We start from the raw sequence: 15,486 nt of genomic DNA, 5'->3' as shown, positions 1-15,486 counted from the left end.
AAGCCTACTGCAAGAAGATGTTTGTTTCATGGGCAATGGCTGGTGATGGTAGCAACAAAACAGAAGAACTAGGGACAAAAAGAAGGAAGTGTGGTGGGAACTTGTAAAGGAAGACCTTCCTCATCTACTGACGATGATTATATTAAGGGTTTGTCTAGATACAGGCCTGGTCAGGTGTCTTGAGAAGGCTGATCACCTCACATGTCGTTTTCTTCTCATCCTTGTCGGTTCTGGAGAGTTTTAGTTTTAGATCACCGATTTGAGATGAAGTCCAAACTGACAAAGCAGCTTTCCTTGCACGGGTGGCAGGTATCCAGGAACCAACTCCTTTAAGCTTAGCGGCACAAGGGTTGGTTAGGAGTCCCTGATAAGGTTCCTTCCTCCTTGGTGCAGAAAGTCCTTTAAAGGATGCTGTTTCCTACAAAGTCTCCTGGCTGAAGTATGTGTTCCTTGAGTTTTGGCTTCTTGGAGCTCACTGTGGAAAGAATCTTTTACTAAATAACAGTTTTTACTTAGGTGCCTCATGAGGCTGCTGCAATAATACAACCTGTCCCTTTTTAATATCATCGATTTACAATTTCCTGGAGACAATTTCATAGGTCTGTCCGTTATAATTTCAGATGAAGACAGTTGGTGTTTACCCATAAGGGCTGATCTTAGGTGAAGCAAAAACAAGAAAGAGCTTCCAGTCAAGGGAGTTTTAAAACTTCAGTTAATTTTGCCAAATGAGTTTTGATTATTCTGCTTGTGCATTCTACTAACCCAGATGACTGGGGTGATAGGCACAATGGAAATGCTGGAAAATGGGCCAGATTTTGCATACTGACTGGATTATTTGTGCAGTGAAATGAGTGCCTCTGTTGCTATAAAGTTCTTGAGGAACTCCCCAAGTCGGAATAATTTTCTCTAAGATAATTTTACTTACCGCCAAGGCTGCTGCTCTTCTGCATGGAAATGCTTCTACCCATGAGAAAATACACAAACCATCACTAGGATGTGCCTGTATCTTTGTGATGGTGGTAGCTGAAAAAATCTAGTTGCCATCCCTCGAAAGGGCCTTCTGGTAAAGGAAAATGACATGGAGAACTGGGTCAAGGTTTCCTTGCATTATATTCTGGGAAGACAGCCCTGACTGTATACCTATGAGCAACAGTTGGAGAAGGTTTCCAACAACATTGTTCTCCTCAAGAAATCAATAATCTTATCAGGGCTCCAGTGAGTCACATCGTGTATGCACGTTAAGAAAGATGGCTGGACCAGGCGCGGTGGCTCACGCCTGTAATCCCAGCACCTTGGGAGGCCGAGGCGGGCACATCATGAGGTCAGGAGATCGAGACCATTCTGGCTAACAGAGTGTAACCCCGTCTCTACTAAAAATACAAAAAATTAGCCCGGCATGGTGGCGGGTGCCTGTAGTCCCAGCTACTCAGGAGGCTGAGGCAGGAGAATTGCGTGAACCCAGGAGGTGGAGTTCACGCCATTGCACTCCAGCCTGGGCAACAGAGCGAGACTCCATCTGAAAAAGAAAAAAAAAAAAAAGAAAGATGGTTGTAACTTAGTTGGAAGTATGAGTAGAACATTTGGTCAAACCGTACATCAGTCTCAGAAGCGCATGTGCCACTTTTGTTTCCCAATTTTCTCGTCCTGTTTTTGGAGATTTAGATTGAGCTAATTTTACATAAAAATCTAACTTCCTTAAAGGCCAAAATGGTTTGATCTTTTTGTTCAGATATGTTTATGGCCACCCTGTTTGCTATACTACCTGCTAACTGGCTTATCTTGCTTTTTTGAGTGTCTTTGAATGGCCTGGAATCTTGATAATGGCTAATGATTTTGGCAATAGTATGGCTTGCCATAATTCTGAAACAAGGCACCCATTTTTTTGTGGGCTGACTAGAAAAGGTTAAAAATCCTTTGTCTCCATAGCATTCCAAAGTTATGAGCTACTCTATAAGCATACCTGCTATTGGTATAAAGATTAGCAGTTATTCCTTTTGCCAACTGACAGGCTCTAATTAATGCTATTAACTTTGCTTGTTGAGATGATTGCTCCTGGAAGACAAGCACTTTCTATTTCTTTGGGCAAAGACACTATGGCATAACCAGTGTAATACCTTCCAGCTGCATCCTTTAAGTAAGAGCCATCTGTAAACCAAATAACATCAGCGTTAGTGAGGGGGGTTTCTTGCATGTCTGTCCTAGGAGAGAGCTGGTCAGGTAAGATGATGCAGTCATGCAGCGTTTCAGCTGAAGGTGGGGGAGAGGGTGGCAGGATTTAGATGACATCTGGACATTGTAGTATGCGGCTGAGAAAATAACTTCATAAAAAGCCAGTTACTAACTGATCGTGTTGAGTGTGATGCAAGTTTAGAAGCGTTTCCACAGAATGCGGGTCGAAGGCAGTGAGGGGTGATCGCATCCTTGGTGGTTTGGTTGCTCTTGCAGAGCTGTGATGGTTGTTGCATCATGCAAGGAGACAGTCCTTTAGCTGTAGGGTCTAGTTGTTGACTGTAATATCCTACAAGTCTGCTTTGTCTCCATGTTTTTGAGTCAGAACGCCAACAAACGTTTTACTTGCCAACAATTCTGCAACCTGAGCTGGACCCAGGCCCGACGGGCTTTGCAGACAGTCACGTGTGTGGCTGGCCTCAGCTGGGATGTTGGAATAGCTGGGTTGTCCTCCCTCTTCCATTTCATAGGATCTCGGGATCTCTTTCCATCATTTTTCCTTAGGAAGTTGGCCTTTTAACATGGTAGCTCACGGCTCCCAAGCGTGCACCCATGTGTAAGCTTTAACGATTGCACTGAAGTTGGCTTGGTGTAATTGTCTGCTTATCGATCTTTTTCTCGGCAGGTCTCCTGTTCTCTCACTCCGTACGTGATTAATTTATTTTCCCAGGACGTCCCAGTTACCCGGGCCGGGGGGACCGGCCTGCGCGGCAGTGCGAGGTCGGGCCTGAGCAGGGCGCCTGTTGGATAGCGTAGCAGGTGAACTGCCCACTGCACGTTAACAATCCTAACACCCTGCACCCTTTAAACAGGCTTCTTTTTTCTTTTCTTTTTTAAACAGGCTTCTTTAATCAGAAGTGTGAATCAAACCAATGCCGTTAAAACACACACCCCCACACCAAATTATGGCCTTTATGGTGCTACCGGCCACCAAGTGCCCTCCAAGCAAGCCCGTCACGCTCGCGACTCCGGGGCCGCTCTGTCCGCGCAGCTCGAGGGCCTCGGGCCACCTGTCGCCCGGAACTTTCTCGGCCGGCCGGGCAGCAGCCGGGGGAATGCACCGGACAGGGCCGGGAACGCTTAGGCAGCCGCACGCGCGGCCGCGGCGCAGGGAAGAAGCGGGGCATTGTGGGAAGCGCCCGCGCTTTCGGCGGGTTCCGTTAAAATGGCGCCCTGGTGGCCGGCGGCGCCCGCGCCTTAGCCTGTCAGGAGCAGGCAGCTTGCGGGGCGCAGGAAGGGCGCGGGCCGCGGTCCCTGCGCGTGCGGCGGCAGTGGCGGCTCTGCCCGGACCCCCGTGCACGGCTCCGGGCGAGGATGGCGACCCCGGACCAGAAGTCGCCGAACGTTCTGCTGCAGAACCTGTGCTGCAGGATCCTGGGCAGGAGCGAAGGTACAGTGGCCGGGCGACGCGAAGCCCGCAGACCCGTCCCGGGGGCTGCTCCCTGCGCGTGCAGCCCTAATACGTTCCGGGGCTGGAGGAACGAGGATGCAGGGCCGGGCAGAGGGCTGGGGGACGGGCCGAGGACGTGGGGCCCGGACGAGGGAGCGGAGGGCTGGGGTTCGAGGGTCAGGGAGCCGGGGAGGACAGCGGAGGGCTGGGGGCCAGGACCGGGGCGGAGGGAGTGGAGAGGCCAAGGCCGGGGCGAGAACGCCGGGGCGGGAGGCGGGAGGGCGGAGCCGAGCCGGAGCGGGCTGAGTCACCGCTCACTCCGCTTGCGGGTCCGTCAGTGAGGACGGGAGGAATGCCAGCTCGCCAATTTATCCCCCTTCTCTGGTGTCACGCGCCGGGGGAGGGCGCCTCTGCGCGCCTTTGGGTTCATCCTGTGTGGGGTGGAGTGAGTGGCTGCGCCGCGGAGGTGGATGCGGGGTGCTGGAGTGTCACATCATCGTCCCTTTTCGTTAGGAAAGTTTAACAGGCTTGAGTATTATGGGAAGGGGGTGTTAACGACTATAACTGCCGTGTTTTCCTACTGTTTAAAGGGTTGAAGGTTGGATTTGATATAAAACTATTCTGGGAAAGTTCACATGGCGAATATTGTTACTAATAAGCAAAACTAATCCTATACGGTAGGTAAACCATTTTGTAGTCGAGGTACTTTGAAAGAAATGGTACAGGATGCCATTTCTTGCTCCTTGTTTTGGCCAGGTTGGTGGGGGAGAAAGTGAGGATGCACCATGAGGGAATTTTCTGAGTAATGGAAGCAACTGAGTTACATCTTAAGCACCAAAATGTGGAAAAGAAGTTACTCAATTTTTGAAGGAAGACTTCAAAGTTACATTTAAAGTACTGAGAATGCATTTTGACCTTTCATGCTTCATGACAATTACTGTACATAATTCATTGGATGTTCTATGATAATCTTGGGGCAATCATGAATAATTTTGTGTCACTATTAAATGAGTGACTTCACACAGTTCTTGCTGCATCTTGTAAAGTTTGATTCTGTCACTTTATTTATCTAAGAAATCTTTGAGGACAACCCCGTCCTCAAAGTTCCCCCCAGGAACTGTGCTAAGTGCTGGTGATGCAGATGCACAAGTCATTCCTCCCACAGATCTGACAGACGCTCTACTGGAAGAGACAGATGATAAACCAGCCATGTTAATTAGCAGTAAGTACTGTGGCGAAAAAGTAGGGTAAAGGAATAGAGAGGGAAGAGGCAGGTGAGGGAAAGCCTCTGAGATATTTAAAGAGACCTGAATGGAGTAAGGGAGGGCCATTTGAACATGTGGGGAAGGTTCTGAGTGGAGAGAACCAGTGGAAAGGTCTTGAGGTATGAGCATGGCCTGCCATCGTTTGTTTTTGTCATTAGCAGACTGAGTTTCCTTTCTCATGTTTCATGTTCCTCGTCATAGGGGGAATCAGATAAAACTAAGATTGTTAGGACTTACCCACCTTAATGTCAGTGTTTTCCTTATACCAGTGGTTCCAGAGTTTTTTTTTCTAGGGATAAACCACACATTCATACATTCCCATTGTTATAATTGGATTTTGAATTTCATTCATCATGAGCTAGAATGATATTTCTCAACTTAAAAACTTTTTTTTTTTTTTTTTTGAGACAGAGTCTCACTCTGGTCGCCCAGGCTGGAGTGCAGTGGTGTGATCTCGGCTCACTGCCAGTTCTACCTTCCGGGTTCATGCCATTCTCCTGCCTCAGCCTCCCGAGTAGCTGGGACTACAGGCGCCCGCCACCACGCCCGGCTAATTTTTTGTATTTTTAGTAGAGACGGGGTTTCACTGTGTTAGCCAGGATGGTTTCGATCTCCTGACCTCGTGATGCACCCGCCTCGGCCTCCCAAAATGCTGGGATTACAGGTGTGAGCCACCGCGCCCAGCCAAAAACTTTTTTTTTTACATTGAAGATTCTTTGATATAAAAGTTTTGTCCCTTCTAAGAGACTGAAAAGCTTCTTTTCAGCAAAATTCTGTATCCTACTATCTTCCCATTTAGAACTGTGTCTAAATTAAAAGTGGGCTCTCAGATCCTGACAGGGTCCTCTCTGAATAAATTATTTATTTATTTATTTATTTGAGATGGAGTCTTGCTCTGTCACCTAGGCTGGAGTGCAGTGGCATGATCTGGGCTCACTGCAACCTCTGCCTCCTTCAAGTGATTCTCCTGCATCAGCCCCCTAAGTAGCTGGGATTACAGGTGTATGCCAGCACTCCTGGCTAATTTTTGTGTTTTTAGTAGAGATGGGGTTTCACCATGTGGCCAGGCTGGTCTCCAACTCCTGACCTCAAGTGATCTGCACCCCACCCCCCTGCCGCTTGGCCTCCCAAAGTGCTGGGATTACAGGCACGAGCCACTGCGCCCGGCCCTCTCTGAATAAATTATGTCATGAAGTCCATTAAAGGTGATGCTCTTTTTGCTATGTTCTAGATAGCTAGGATTGTCAAGCATTTATGATATAATTTTAAATTATGCTGCTATTTACTGAAGAATTTATAAATAGTAGCTTACCTTGTTCTTTCATTTGTTATACCTTAGTGAGCAAAGGAGCAATATTAATTACCACCTTTACAATATTTGGTGTTAAAAAATTTGATTAGTGAGCATTTTATCTGGTAACTCCATAGAATATTTGATTAATTACCTTATTCTTTGATGACATATTACAATTGGCCTTATGCTTTTGTAATACATTTTTTTTTAGTACTATGAAATCAAGTCATAATAGGTACTTGTTACTTTTAATGAGAATTTCATATGAATCACATTTTTATAAGGTACTTTTAAAAAATTATACAGTTGACTTCAAGGGACCTTCAGAAGCAAAGCACCTACATATAATGGTGCTTGACAATTTTATAAAGTTAGCATGACCATGATTTACCACCTTTTCCAACTTATAACATCTGTGAATTTGCTTGAAACACATACTGCCAGCCAGTCATAGTCAAATCCTGTCTCCATATCCCTGCCCCTCCTGGGAGCACATTTATTTATTATGTCTTTGCGTAATTATTCTTATCATTGGAAACAGTGTGCTTGATGTTAATGTTCAAATCTGTCAGAGGTAACACTTCTTTTCATAGCTACTTTGTAATCCTTTTTCTAACTATGAGGTAAAGAATACATAAAGAGGAATTTATATTAGATAAGTATTTCATCATAAATGTTCAGGTATGACTACAGTACACAACATATTCGAAGATGATTGCTGTAATATGCAAGACCTCTATGAGTGTCCTACAAGCCACTATCAGAAGATAAAGGATTATTGTTTTGGTGATTCAGTACCACAAGTGGTGTTGCTATTGGTTTCATGATTTTCCAAAATGGTAAAGAGCTTTTGATGAAGTTCCAAATACCATGTGATCTTCCTTTGGTTATATAATTACATTCTTGGGAAGATCAATGTGTATTACATGTATATTAAGATATACATTAGATGTGTATTAAAACTTCAGAGTTTCAGGCTTTGTTTCAAGTTGTACTTAATGGATTTACTATTTTTCAATAAGTTAAACTTTAAAAATTGTTTTGGCTTAAATTTCTAATATGGTAACTGTGGATAGATATAACCTACATGAACAAAAGCTTTTTGGAGTTCTCAATCGTAATAGTGTAAAGAAGCCCTGAGACCAAAGAGTTTGAGAACCACACATCTAGAGTAATGTTTTTGTTGTTTTAGAGCATTGCTTTTCAACTAGAGCCATGCATTGGAATCGCCTGTGATTACACAAGAACCTGATAACATTGATTGCCTGTGGGAAGGGGAGCTGGTGGCCAATGGTTGAGAACAGGACTTTTTATGGTATCTAACTTCATGCCTTTTCATTTTAAACTCTCTGAATGTGGGACTTACTCAGAATTAATATTGTGGGCTTCATCTCTAGGGCTTCTGATCCTGTAGGTGTCTGTTGGAGCTTGGCATCCGAAACATTAAAATGCGTGATAAGTTACTCTGACTTGCATCTGGAGTCAAGGATGGCTAGTGTATGTGCTCTGTTCCTCTACTAAGCACTGTGGCTTACTCCCAACACCCTCCTGACCCCTCCCCCATCCTTCAGAAAAGCAGAAGTGTGGAACATATAGTCCACGCTGTCGACAAGAAACAGGAAGGCAGAAACTTGGGTCTTCCCAAACAGTTCAACTTTTCCGCAGTTGTTTTTTGAATCTTGAGAAACACACAACTGTGGAATTTCTGTATTCACTTGAGTCAAATTTATTTTTGTGCATCTTGAAGTTCAGTTGTCATCTTTAACCTGAGTGTATATAGAATCTTTTGGGGATACAAAGGGCAACTTTTTTGTTTAAAAGCTCTTGGGCCCACATCCAGGTGTCTCTGGAGCCTTCACATTTGGGACTGAACGCAATTCCAGCTGAGGGTCTTGCCTTGGCTTTGTATCTCCTCTAGTTCCTCTTCTCCTCTTCAGTCAGAGGGTCCTTTCTAGAAAACAAATCTCATCGAATCTGTTGAAGGCTTAATTTGTTCTCTATTTGTAGTCTTCAAGATGAAGACTAAATTATCTTGCTTAAGGTTAAAAATTGGGTGCATTTTTTGAGTTGTGATTCTAATGGCTGTAGCAGATATAGTATGTATTTAATATTTTCAGGTTAATAACAATACGAATAGCTAACATTTATATAAAACTTAAAATATGCTGGATGTTGTGCTTATACTGTGGTAGAATTATGGTGAACCTCATTTTCTAGATGAGAAAACTGAGACTTTGAGAGATTAAGTAGTTTGCTCACTATCATCGAGCTAGTAAATTGCGGGGCCAAGGTTGGAACCCAAGTTTCTGATTCTACAGCTTGATATTTTGAATTAATTCACCCCTGCTCTTAAGTGTTGAATTTGATGCCGAATTTCTCTGTGTGCTCGATAGAGACAATAAGTCATGGCCCAGCTTGTGGGATGGCTTCTCACCTCTATCCGCTCTTGTGTTTAGAGTGTACAACTCAGCAGCACTGCTCTCTGGTCAGGCAGTGTGCCCTTGCATTCATTGAAATAATTTCAGAGGATCATCAGAGGAGTGTTCACTCCCCTTCCGGGAACCTGAGAACTGCCCACCCCTCACACACCCAGAGCAGATTAGAGGTGGGAGAACTAGACCTCTCCTTAGGTGATTTGTGGCCAAAAAAATGGAGTACTCTATTTTTTACTCTTGCATTAAGCAGAATCATCAGAGATCTACATCTGGACCTTGTCACCTGGGGCTCTCGATGGAGTGACTGACTGAGTGGCATTTAGAGCCCTGTGGCACGGCCTCCCTGCAGCAGCAGTGTCCAGTGCCGCCCTTCCCTGTGGGTTCCCCTCTCTGGTCCCTGGGCTCCTCACGTGGCAGCCTTGGCTGCCAGACTAACGGTGTTTCCTGCAAGGCCTTCCCTCAGCATCTACTTCACGAGGTCCTCCTGGTCATGAGCTGTCATAGTGCCCTCATTTTCTTTGACGCTCTTATCACAGTCTGCCTTGGGTACTTGTGTGCCACATTTGTTATGTTCTACGTCTGTCTCGTTAACCACTGTACATCATATTGTTAGGGCCTGACGTGTTTGGCCTGTAGTAAGTATTTAGGAGTTATTCATTGAATTACTGATTGAGTTTAGTTATACTTCAAACACTGAACAGTATTTTGGGAGTATTTAAACCAGAAGCGTGTAGTGGACATTGCTTGATTTTTTCCCAGCTTATTCTTTGATTGCAGGTTCACTAAACAAGGAATGATTGCTATGTCTAATTTCTTCAGTAGTCTGGATTCTGTGCTTTTCCCTCTGAAGCACAGATTAAGTAGATTTGGTTTAAGAGGTAACAGTTGGATTTTTAAAAATATTTTATAATCAGCAAGAAGGATAGACTGGAAATTTGGTTGGTAAGAGGACAGGGAGACTCAGGTGTGGCTGAAGAGGTAAGTGGGAGTGAAATGATGACATCCATCTGAGGTGCAGAGAAAGTGAGGAGGTGAAGAGGAGAGTGTTTCTGGCATTGAAGAGTTCCTAACTTTTTGGTATGAGAAAGTTGAAAAGTATATAAAACATTTGGATTGGGGATATTTATGTGATGTACTTGAGTGTGAAAATGGTAACCTAAAAATAATTTTTACTGGCTGGGTGCGGTGGCTCACACCTGTAATCCCAGCACTTTGGGAGGCCAAGGCGGGAGGATTGCTTGATCCCAGGAGTTCGAGACCAGCCTGGGCAACATGGTAAGACCCTGTCTGTACAGAAAATATAAAAATTAGCTGGATGTGGTGACACATACCTGTAGTCCCAGCTACTTGGGAGGCTGAGGTGGGGGATCACTTGAGCCCAGGAGGCAGAGGTTGCAGGGAGCTGAGATCTTACCACTGTACTCCAGCCTGGGTGACAGAGTGAGACCCTGTCTGGGAAAAAAAAAAAACTCTTAAATAGTGACACAACTTTTTAAGGAAACTTTTCAATGACACTTTTAATATTCATAAAATTAATATATACTCAGTGTAAAAATTCAGAAAGTGTGGAAAAATATAAGAAAAATAAAAACTACCCTGACCCTGTGACCCCACAAAACATTTTAGATTTCATTTTGTTCCTTTCCCCACTATGCAGGCATTCACTGGATCCTTGCTGACACAGTGCGCTTGTGTCTGCTTTAGCTAGAATAGGGACAGAAAGATGGGGGGGGGTGTGAGTCCTTAGAGGATGTGGAGAAGAGCGAGCTGGGTGCCGAGCTGGAGGTGAGCTTGGTGTGTTCCAGGAATAGCAGGAGTGCAATGTGGGGAGCAAGGGGCCGGCTCCCTGGGCTGCGGCCAGGAGGTTGGGTTCTGTTGTGAGTGTGATGGGGGGTGTGTGAGCAGAGTGATGATAATATTTATATTTTAAGAGGATCACTTTGACTGCTGGGTGGATAATTCACTCTAAGGGGGCAAAGGTGGAAGCAAGTGAGCAGCTCCTCAGGAGACTTCCTGTAATGGGATGGTAGCTGTGGGGTGATCATATTTGGGATATGCTTTTAGAAATAGAATCAACAGGATTTGCCGATCTAAATAATTACTTAATAGTCTGAAAATGTCTTTATTTCTCTTACGCTCCTATTCCCGAACTCTTGGATCATCAGTCAGATATAGATATTTTGGTCTGAAGTGTTTTTCCTCTGCCCACTTTGAAGGTATTCTTTCATTATTGATGAGAAGTCTGATGTTAATCCATTTCTTACTCCTTTGAAGTTGTATCTGGTAGCTTTTAGAATTTTAAAAAATCCTGCATGTTCTGAAATTTTGCAATAATGTGTCTAGGTGTGGAACTTAAAAATTTACCTGGATTAACACTTGATGATCCTTCAATCTGAGGACTTTTTCTTTTTTTAAAATTTATTATTTTTTTCAAAGCTAGTGACAGACTTAGAATTTTTTTTTTGAGAAGGATCTTGCTGTATTGTCCAGGCTGGTCGCAAACTCCTGGGCTCAAGTGATCCACCTCAGCCCCTGAAAGTGTTGAAATTACAGGCGTGAGCCACCACGCTGGGCTGACTTTTTTTTAATGATAGAAAAATTTTACTATTTTATTTTTCTTCATAATTTCTAACTGTTCTTTTGTTGTGTTTGATTTTCTAGCTTGCATTTAAATTGTCCTTTAGTATCTCCATTCTGCTGTTTAGCCCATTTAAAAAAATTCTCAGTGTTTAGGTTCACAGTGATTTCCTCTGTGCTACCATTTTGCCTTTGTGCTGGCCGCCACCGTCCTGTGTCTGTGTGTGTCTCCGCTTCTAGAATTTCACGTAAATGCAGTCATACAGTGTTCAGTCAAAAGTTTTGAGACTTGTTTCTTTCACTTAGTATAACGCGTTTGAGATGCATTTACAGTGCCATATCAATAGTTCACCTTTTCATTGCAGAGTAGTGTTCCATTGTATGATGAACCAGTTTAGCCATTTTACCACTGAGGGACATTTGGAGTGCTTCCGTTTTTGGCAGTTATGGATAATGCTGCTATGAACATTCATGGACAGGTTTTTTATGTGAACTTAAGTTAGTTTTCTAGAATAAACACCTGCAAGTGGGGTTGTTGGGCCTCGGGGCAGGTGCATGCTCATTGTTTTCAGAAGTTGCCAGACTCTTTTCCAGTATGGCTGTGGCTGCTTTGCCGCTGCACCAGCAGTGTGGGAGAGCTCCAGGGATGCCATGGCTCCACCCACACTCAGCAGTGTGGGAGAGCTCCAGGGATGCCGTGGCCCCCCGGCACTCAGCAGTGTGGGAGAGCTCCAGGGATGCCGTGGCCCCACCTGCACTCAGCAGTGTGGGAGAGCTGCAGGGATGCCGTGGCTACCCGGCACTCAGCAGTGTGGGAGAGCTCCAGGGATGTCGTGGCCCCCCGGCACTCAGCAGTGTGGGAGAGCTCCAGGGATGCCCGTGGCCCCGCCGGCACTCAGAAGTGTAGGAGAGCTCCAGGGATGCCGTGGCCCCCCGGCACTCAGCAGTGTGGGAGAGCTCCAGGGATGCCGTGGCCCCCCGGCACTCAGCAGTGTGCGAGAGCTCCAGGGATGCCGTGGCCCCGCCGGCACTCAGCAGTGTGGGAGAGCTCCAGGGATGCCGTGGCCCCGCCGGCACGCAGCAGTGTGGGAGAGCTCCAGGGATGCTGTAGTCCCCCGGCACTCAGCAGTGTGAGAGAGCTCCAGGGGTGCCGTGGCCCCGCCGGCATTCAGCAGTGTGGGAGAGCTCCAGGGATGCCGTGGCCCCACCTGCACTCAGCAGTGTTAGTGGTTTTTAATCTTAGCTATTCTAGCAAGTGTGTTGTGATATCTCAGTGTGGTTTTAATTTTAATTTTCCTAGTGATGTTGAACATCTTTGTGTGTGTGTGTGTGTTTGCCATTCATATGTCTTCTTGGTGAATTATCTGTTCAAAACTTTTGCTTATGTCTTTGTGTTTTGCACATATTTTTCTCAGTATTTTCATTCTCTTAACAGTGTCTTTTGCAGAGCAAAAGTTTTTAATCTCGATGAAGGCCAATGTATGAATTTCTAAAAAAATGGGTCATCATTTTGGTGTCATGTAGGAACTCTGCCAAACTCAAAGTTGCAAAGATTTCTTCTTTGTTTTGTTTTATTTCTAAGAGGGGCTTATGTTTTACTCTTCTATTTGAGTTAATTTTTGTTGGGGTGATCAGACCCAACACCAGGTCATGGGGGTGACGAAGTCTGGTGGAGTCGAAGGAATGAGAAAAGACAGTTTGAGAGCGAAAGTGGGTCCAGGGGGCCATCGCTAAGTATGGAGGCTGTGAAGGCCCTGAGCTCTGGAAGCCCAGACTATTTATTGGTGATCAAACAAAGAAACAGGTGGTGAGAATGTGGGGGTCGAAAGGTCGCGTTGCATTAAGCACATGATTTACAGGTGTGATGGTTTAGCATATGCTCTGCTACTTGAGATAATGGAGAGCAGGTTCTTTTAACTCAAGATACAATCGATCCTGGGAGAGCAAGGAGCAAGGAGCCAGCAAGTCTAGACACATTCCAGAGCCACGAGTCCTGGATTCCATCCAAGCCACGAGGGGTTTTATGCCCTGGGCTGAGATTATGGTGCGTCAGGGTAGCCTTCCGCCCTTTAGCACAGATTGGCGTTCCAAAGGCCACAAGGGATTTTAGACCCTGGACCCCGGACATGTTCCAAGACTCTTTTACATTAGTCAGACATGCAAGTCCTGCCTCAGCTTCTCCCAACACTCAGCTTTTCCCAACAAATTTTCATATGTGGCATGTGATATAGGTTGAAATTCATTTTTGAGTTTACCAAAGAAAGCTTTTCCCCCCCTCACATTTTAATTGCTTTCCTATCTTGAAGACTAAAAGTTTGAAAACGGAGCTTTAAAAAATATTGATGCCATGACTCCCCACTCCAGACTAATAAAATCAGAATTTGTGAAAAGTGAGTCTTGGCATTAATATATTTAAAAAAAAAAGTTTTATTTTAGAATGATGGTAGACTTACAGAAAAATTGCAAATATAGAGCTCCTGTAAGCCCAGTACCATTTCGTCTATTATTAGCATCTTACATAACCGTGGTACACTTGTTAGAATTAATTAATTAATAATGATACACTAGTATTAATGAAGCTCCATAGTTATTTAGATTTCCTCACTTATCACTCGGTGGCCTTTTGCTGTCTCTAGGCTCCCTCTAGGAATGTTACATTCATTCGTCTTGTCTCTTTGGGCTTCTCTTGACATTGACAATTTCTCAGACTTTTTTTTTCATGATCTTGAGAATTTTGAGGATTAAAGGTTATTAGTAGACTGTCTCAATTGAGTCTGATATTTTTATCATGACTAGACTGGGGCTACATATTTTTGGGAGGAAGACCCCCGGGGTGAAGTGACATTTTCATCACATCATATGGAGGATACCTGCCACCAGGGTGATTCATCTTTCTTGAAAGTGACCTTGATCACTTGGCTAAGGTGTGTGTGCCAGGTTTCTCTGCTGTGAGTGACTCTTTTTTTCTGCTTGTATTGTGCTCTTTGGAAGAAAGTGTGCCCAGCCCACACTTATGATATGGAGTTGTTTTAGCTACCTCCTTGAGAGTGAAGTGTCTACATAAATTACTTAGCCCTTATTATCTTTTAAATTTTTATAAGATCAGTGGCAGTATCCCCTCCTGATTCTGTGTCTTGTCTTGTTTTTCTTGGTCAGTCTGGCAAAGGTTTATCAATTCTGTGATTTTTTTTTCTTTTTTGTTTAAGAATTTTTTTCCCCCCACCCCACCATTTTTTGTTGTAAATTTCATTGACTGCTGGGGTTTTTGTTTGTTTGTTTGTTTGTTTTACCATTTCCTAATGTGTACTTTGAGTTTTGTTTGTTCTTTTTCCAGATTTTATCATATAAACTGAGATTATTGATTTGAGGTCTATCTTCCTTTTTAAAGAAAGCATTTTATGCTATAAATTTTCCTCTAAGGACTGTTTTAGCCACATCTCACATATTTTGATATGTTGTTTTTATTTTCATTCAATTCATTTTCTGATTTTCTTTGACAGTTTTTATTGCCCATGTATTTTTTTCAGCTTTGTTGAGGTATAATTGATAAATCCAAAATATATATTTAAGGTATGCAATGTGATGCTTTGATGTATGTATGGATTGTGAAATGATTACCACAGTGAAGCTAATCAATATGTTCAGCAGCTCACCTCAGTACCCGTTTTTTTGTGTGTGTTTGTGTGTGTGGTGAGAAAACCTGTGATTTGCTCTCAGCAGATTTCAAGTACACAATCCATTGTCATTAACTACCGTCCCCATGCTGTGTGTTAGGTCTCCAGAACTCATTCACCCATGACTGCAAGTTTGAAGTGCTTGCTCTTGGAGTAAGAAGTTGCATTGCTTTCTTTTACTGCAACCCCTTGAAAGTGCATTTACTGTAGTTTGAGGCTTTTCCCCGAGAGATTTCTAGGACCTTTATAGAGAAAGAGAAAGGAGTAGCAGTTTTTTCAGTTTGAGGCCTGTTCTGACCTTTCTTTTGACAGCTCAGCCTTGCTTCTGTTAAATTTTTTAACTGTTCAGAATTACGTTCATTCCATGAATTTTTAAGTCTTGTAGTTGTTACTGTGAAGGTGTAATATAACGATATAAAACAACCTTTTAAATAAAGTTTAATTTAAATAATGAAAGGGACGTACGTAATTTTCCTATGACTGCTGTAACAAATTATTACAAATTAGTTCGTTTATTCCCCTGTGTTTCTGGAGACCAGAGCCAAAGGCAGTGTCCTGGGGCTGACTGCAGGTTGCAGGGCTGGGCTACCCCTGGAGGCTCTGGGGGGTGCTGCGTCGCCTT

At 44.0% G+C, this 15,486-nt stretch overlaps 1 protein-coding gene across 10 annotated transcripts in view; it reads left to right on the top strand.

Annotated features, from left to right (window-relative positions):
- The first annotated feature begins 2,135 nt into the window (after nt 1–2,135).
- Nucleotides 2,136–15,486, top strand: part of TUBGCP3 (tubulin gamma complex component 3) — a 103,832-nt gene continuing 90,481 nt past the window's right edge. For 2 of the 10 annotated variants that reach the window (XM_063595874.1, XM_063595876.1), the window contains exons 1-2: nt 3,908–4,841; nt 7,371–7,493. In XM_063595874.1, the coding sequence (XP_063451944.1) occupies nt 7,469–7,493 (25 nt within the window). In that variant the 5' untranslated portion in view covers nt 3,908–4,841; nt 7,371–7,468. Of the gene's footprint in view, nt 3,620–3,899; nt 4,842–7,370; nt 7,494–15,486 lie in introns of those variants that run through there. The other 8 variants (XM_008957466.4, XM_008957467.4, XM_003832096.4 and 5 more) reach the window with 6 other exon arrangements.

The sequence above is a fragment of the Pan paniscus genome, chromosome 14 (assembly GCF_029289425.2).
Source record: "Pan paniscus chromosome 14, NHGRI_mPanPan1-v2.0_pri, whole genome shotgun sequence".
NCBI lineage: Eukaryota > Metazoa > Chordata > Mammalia > Primates > Hominidae > Pan > Pan paniscus.
Note: the sequence above shows the minus strand (reverse complement) of the source record. Positions and strands in the feature narration are given on the sequence as shown.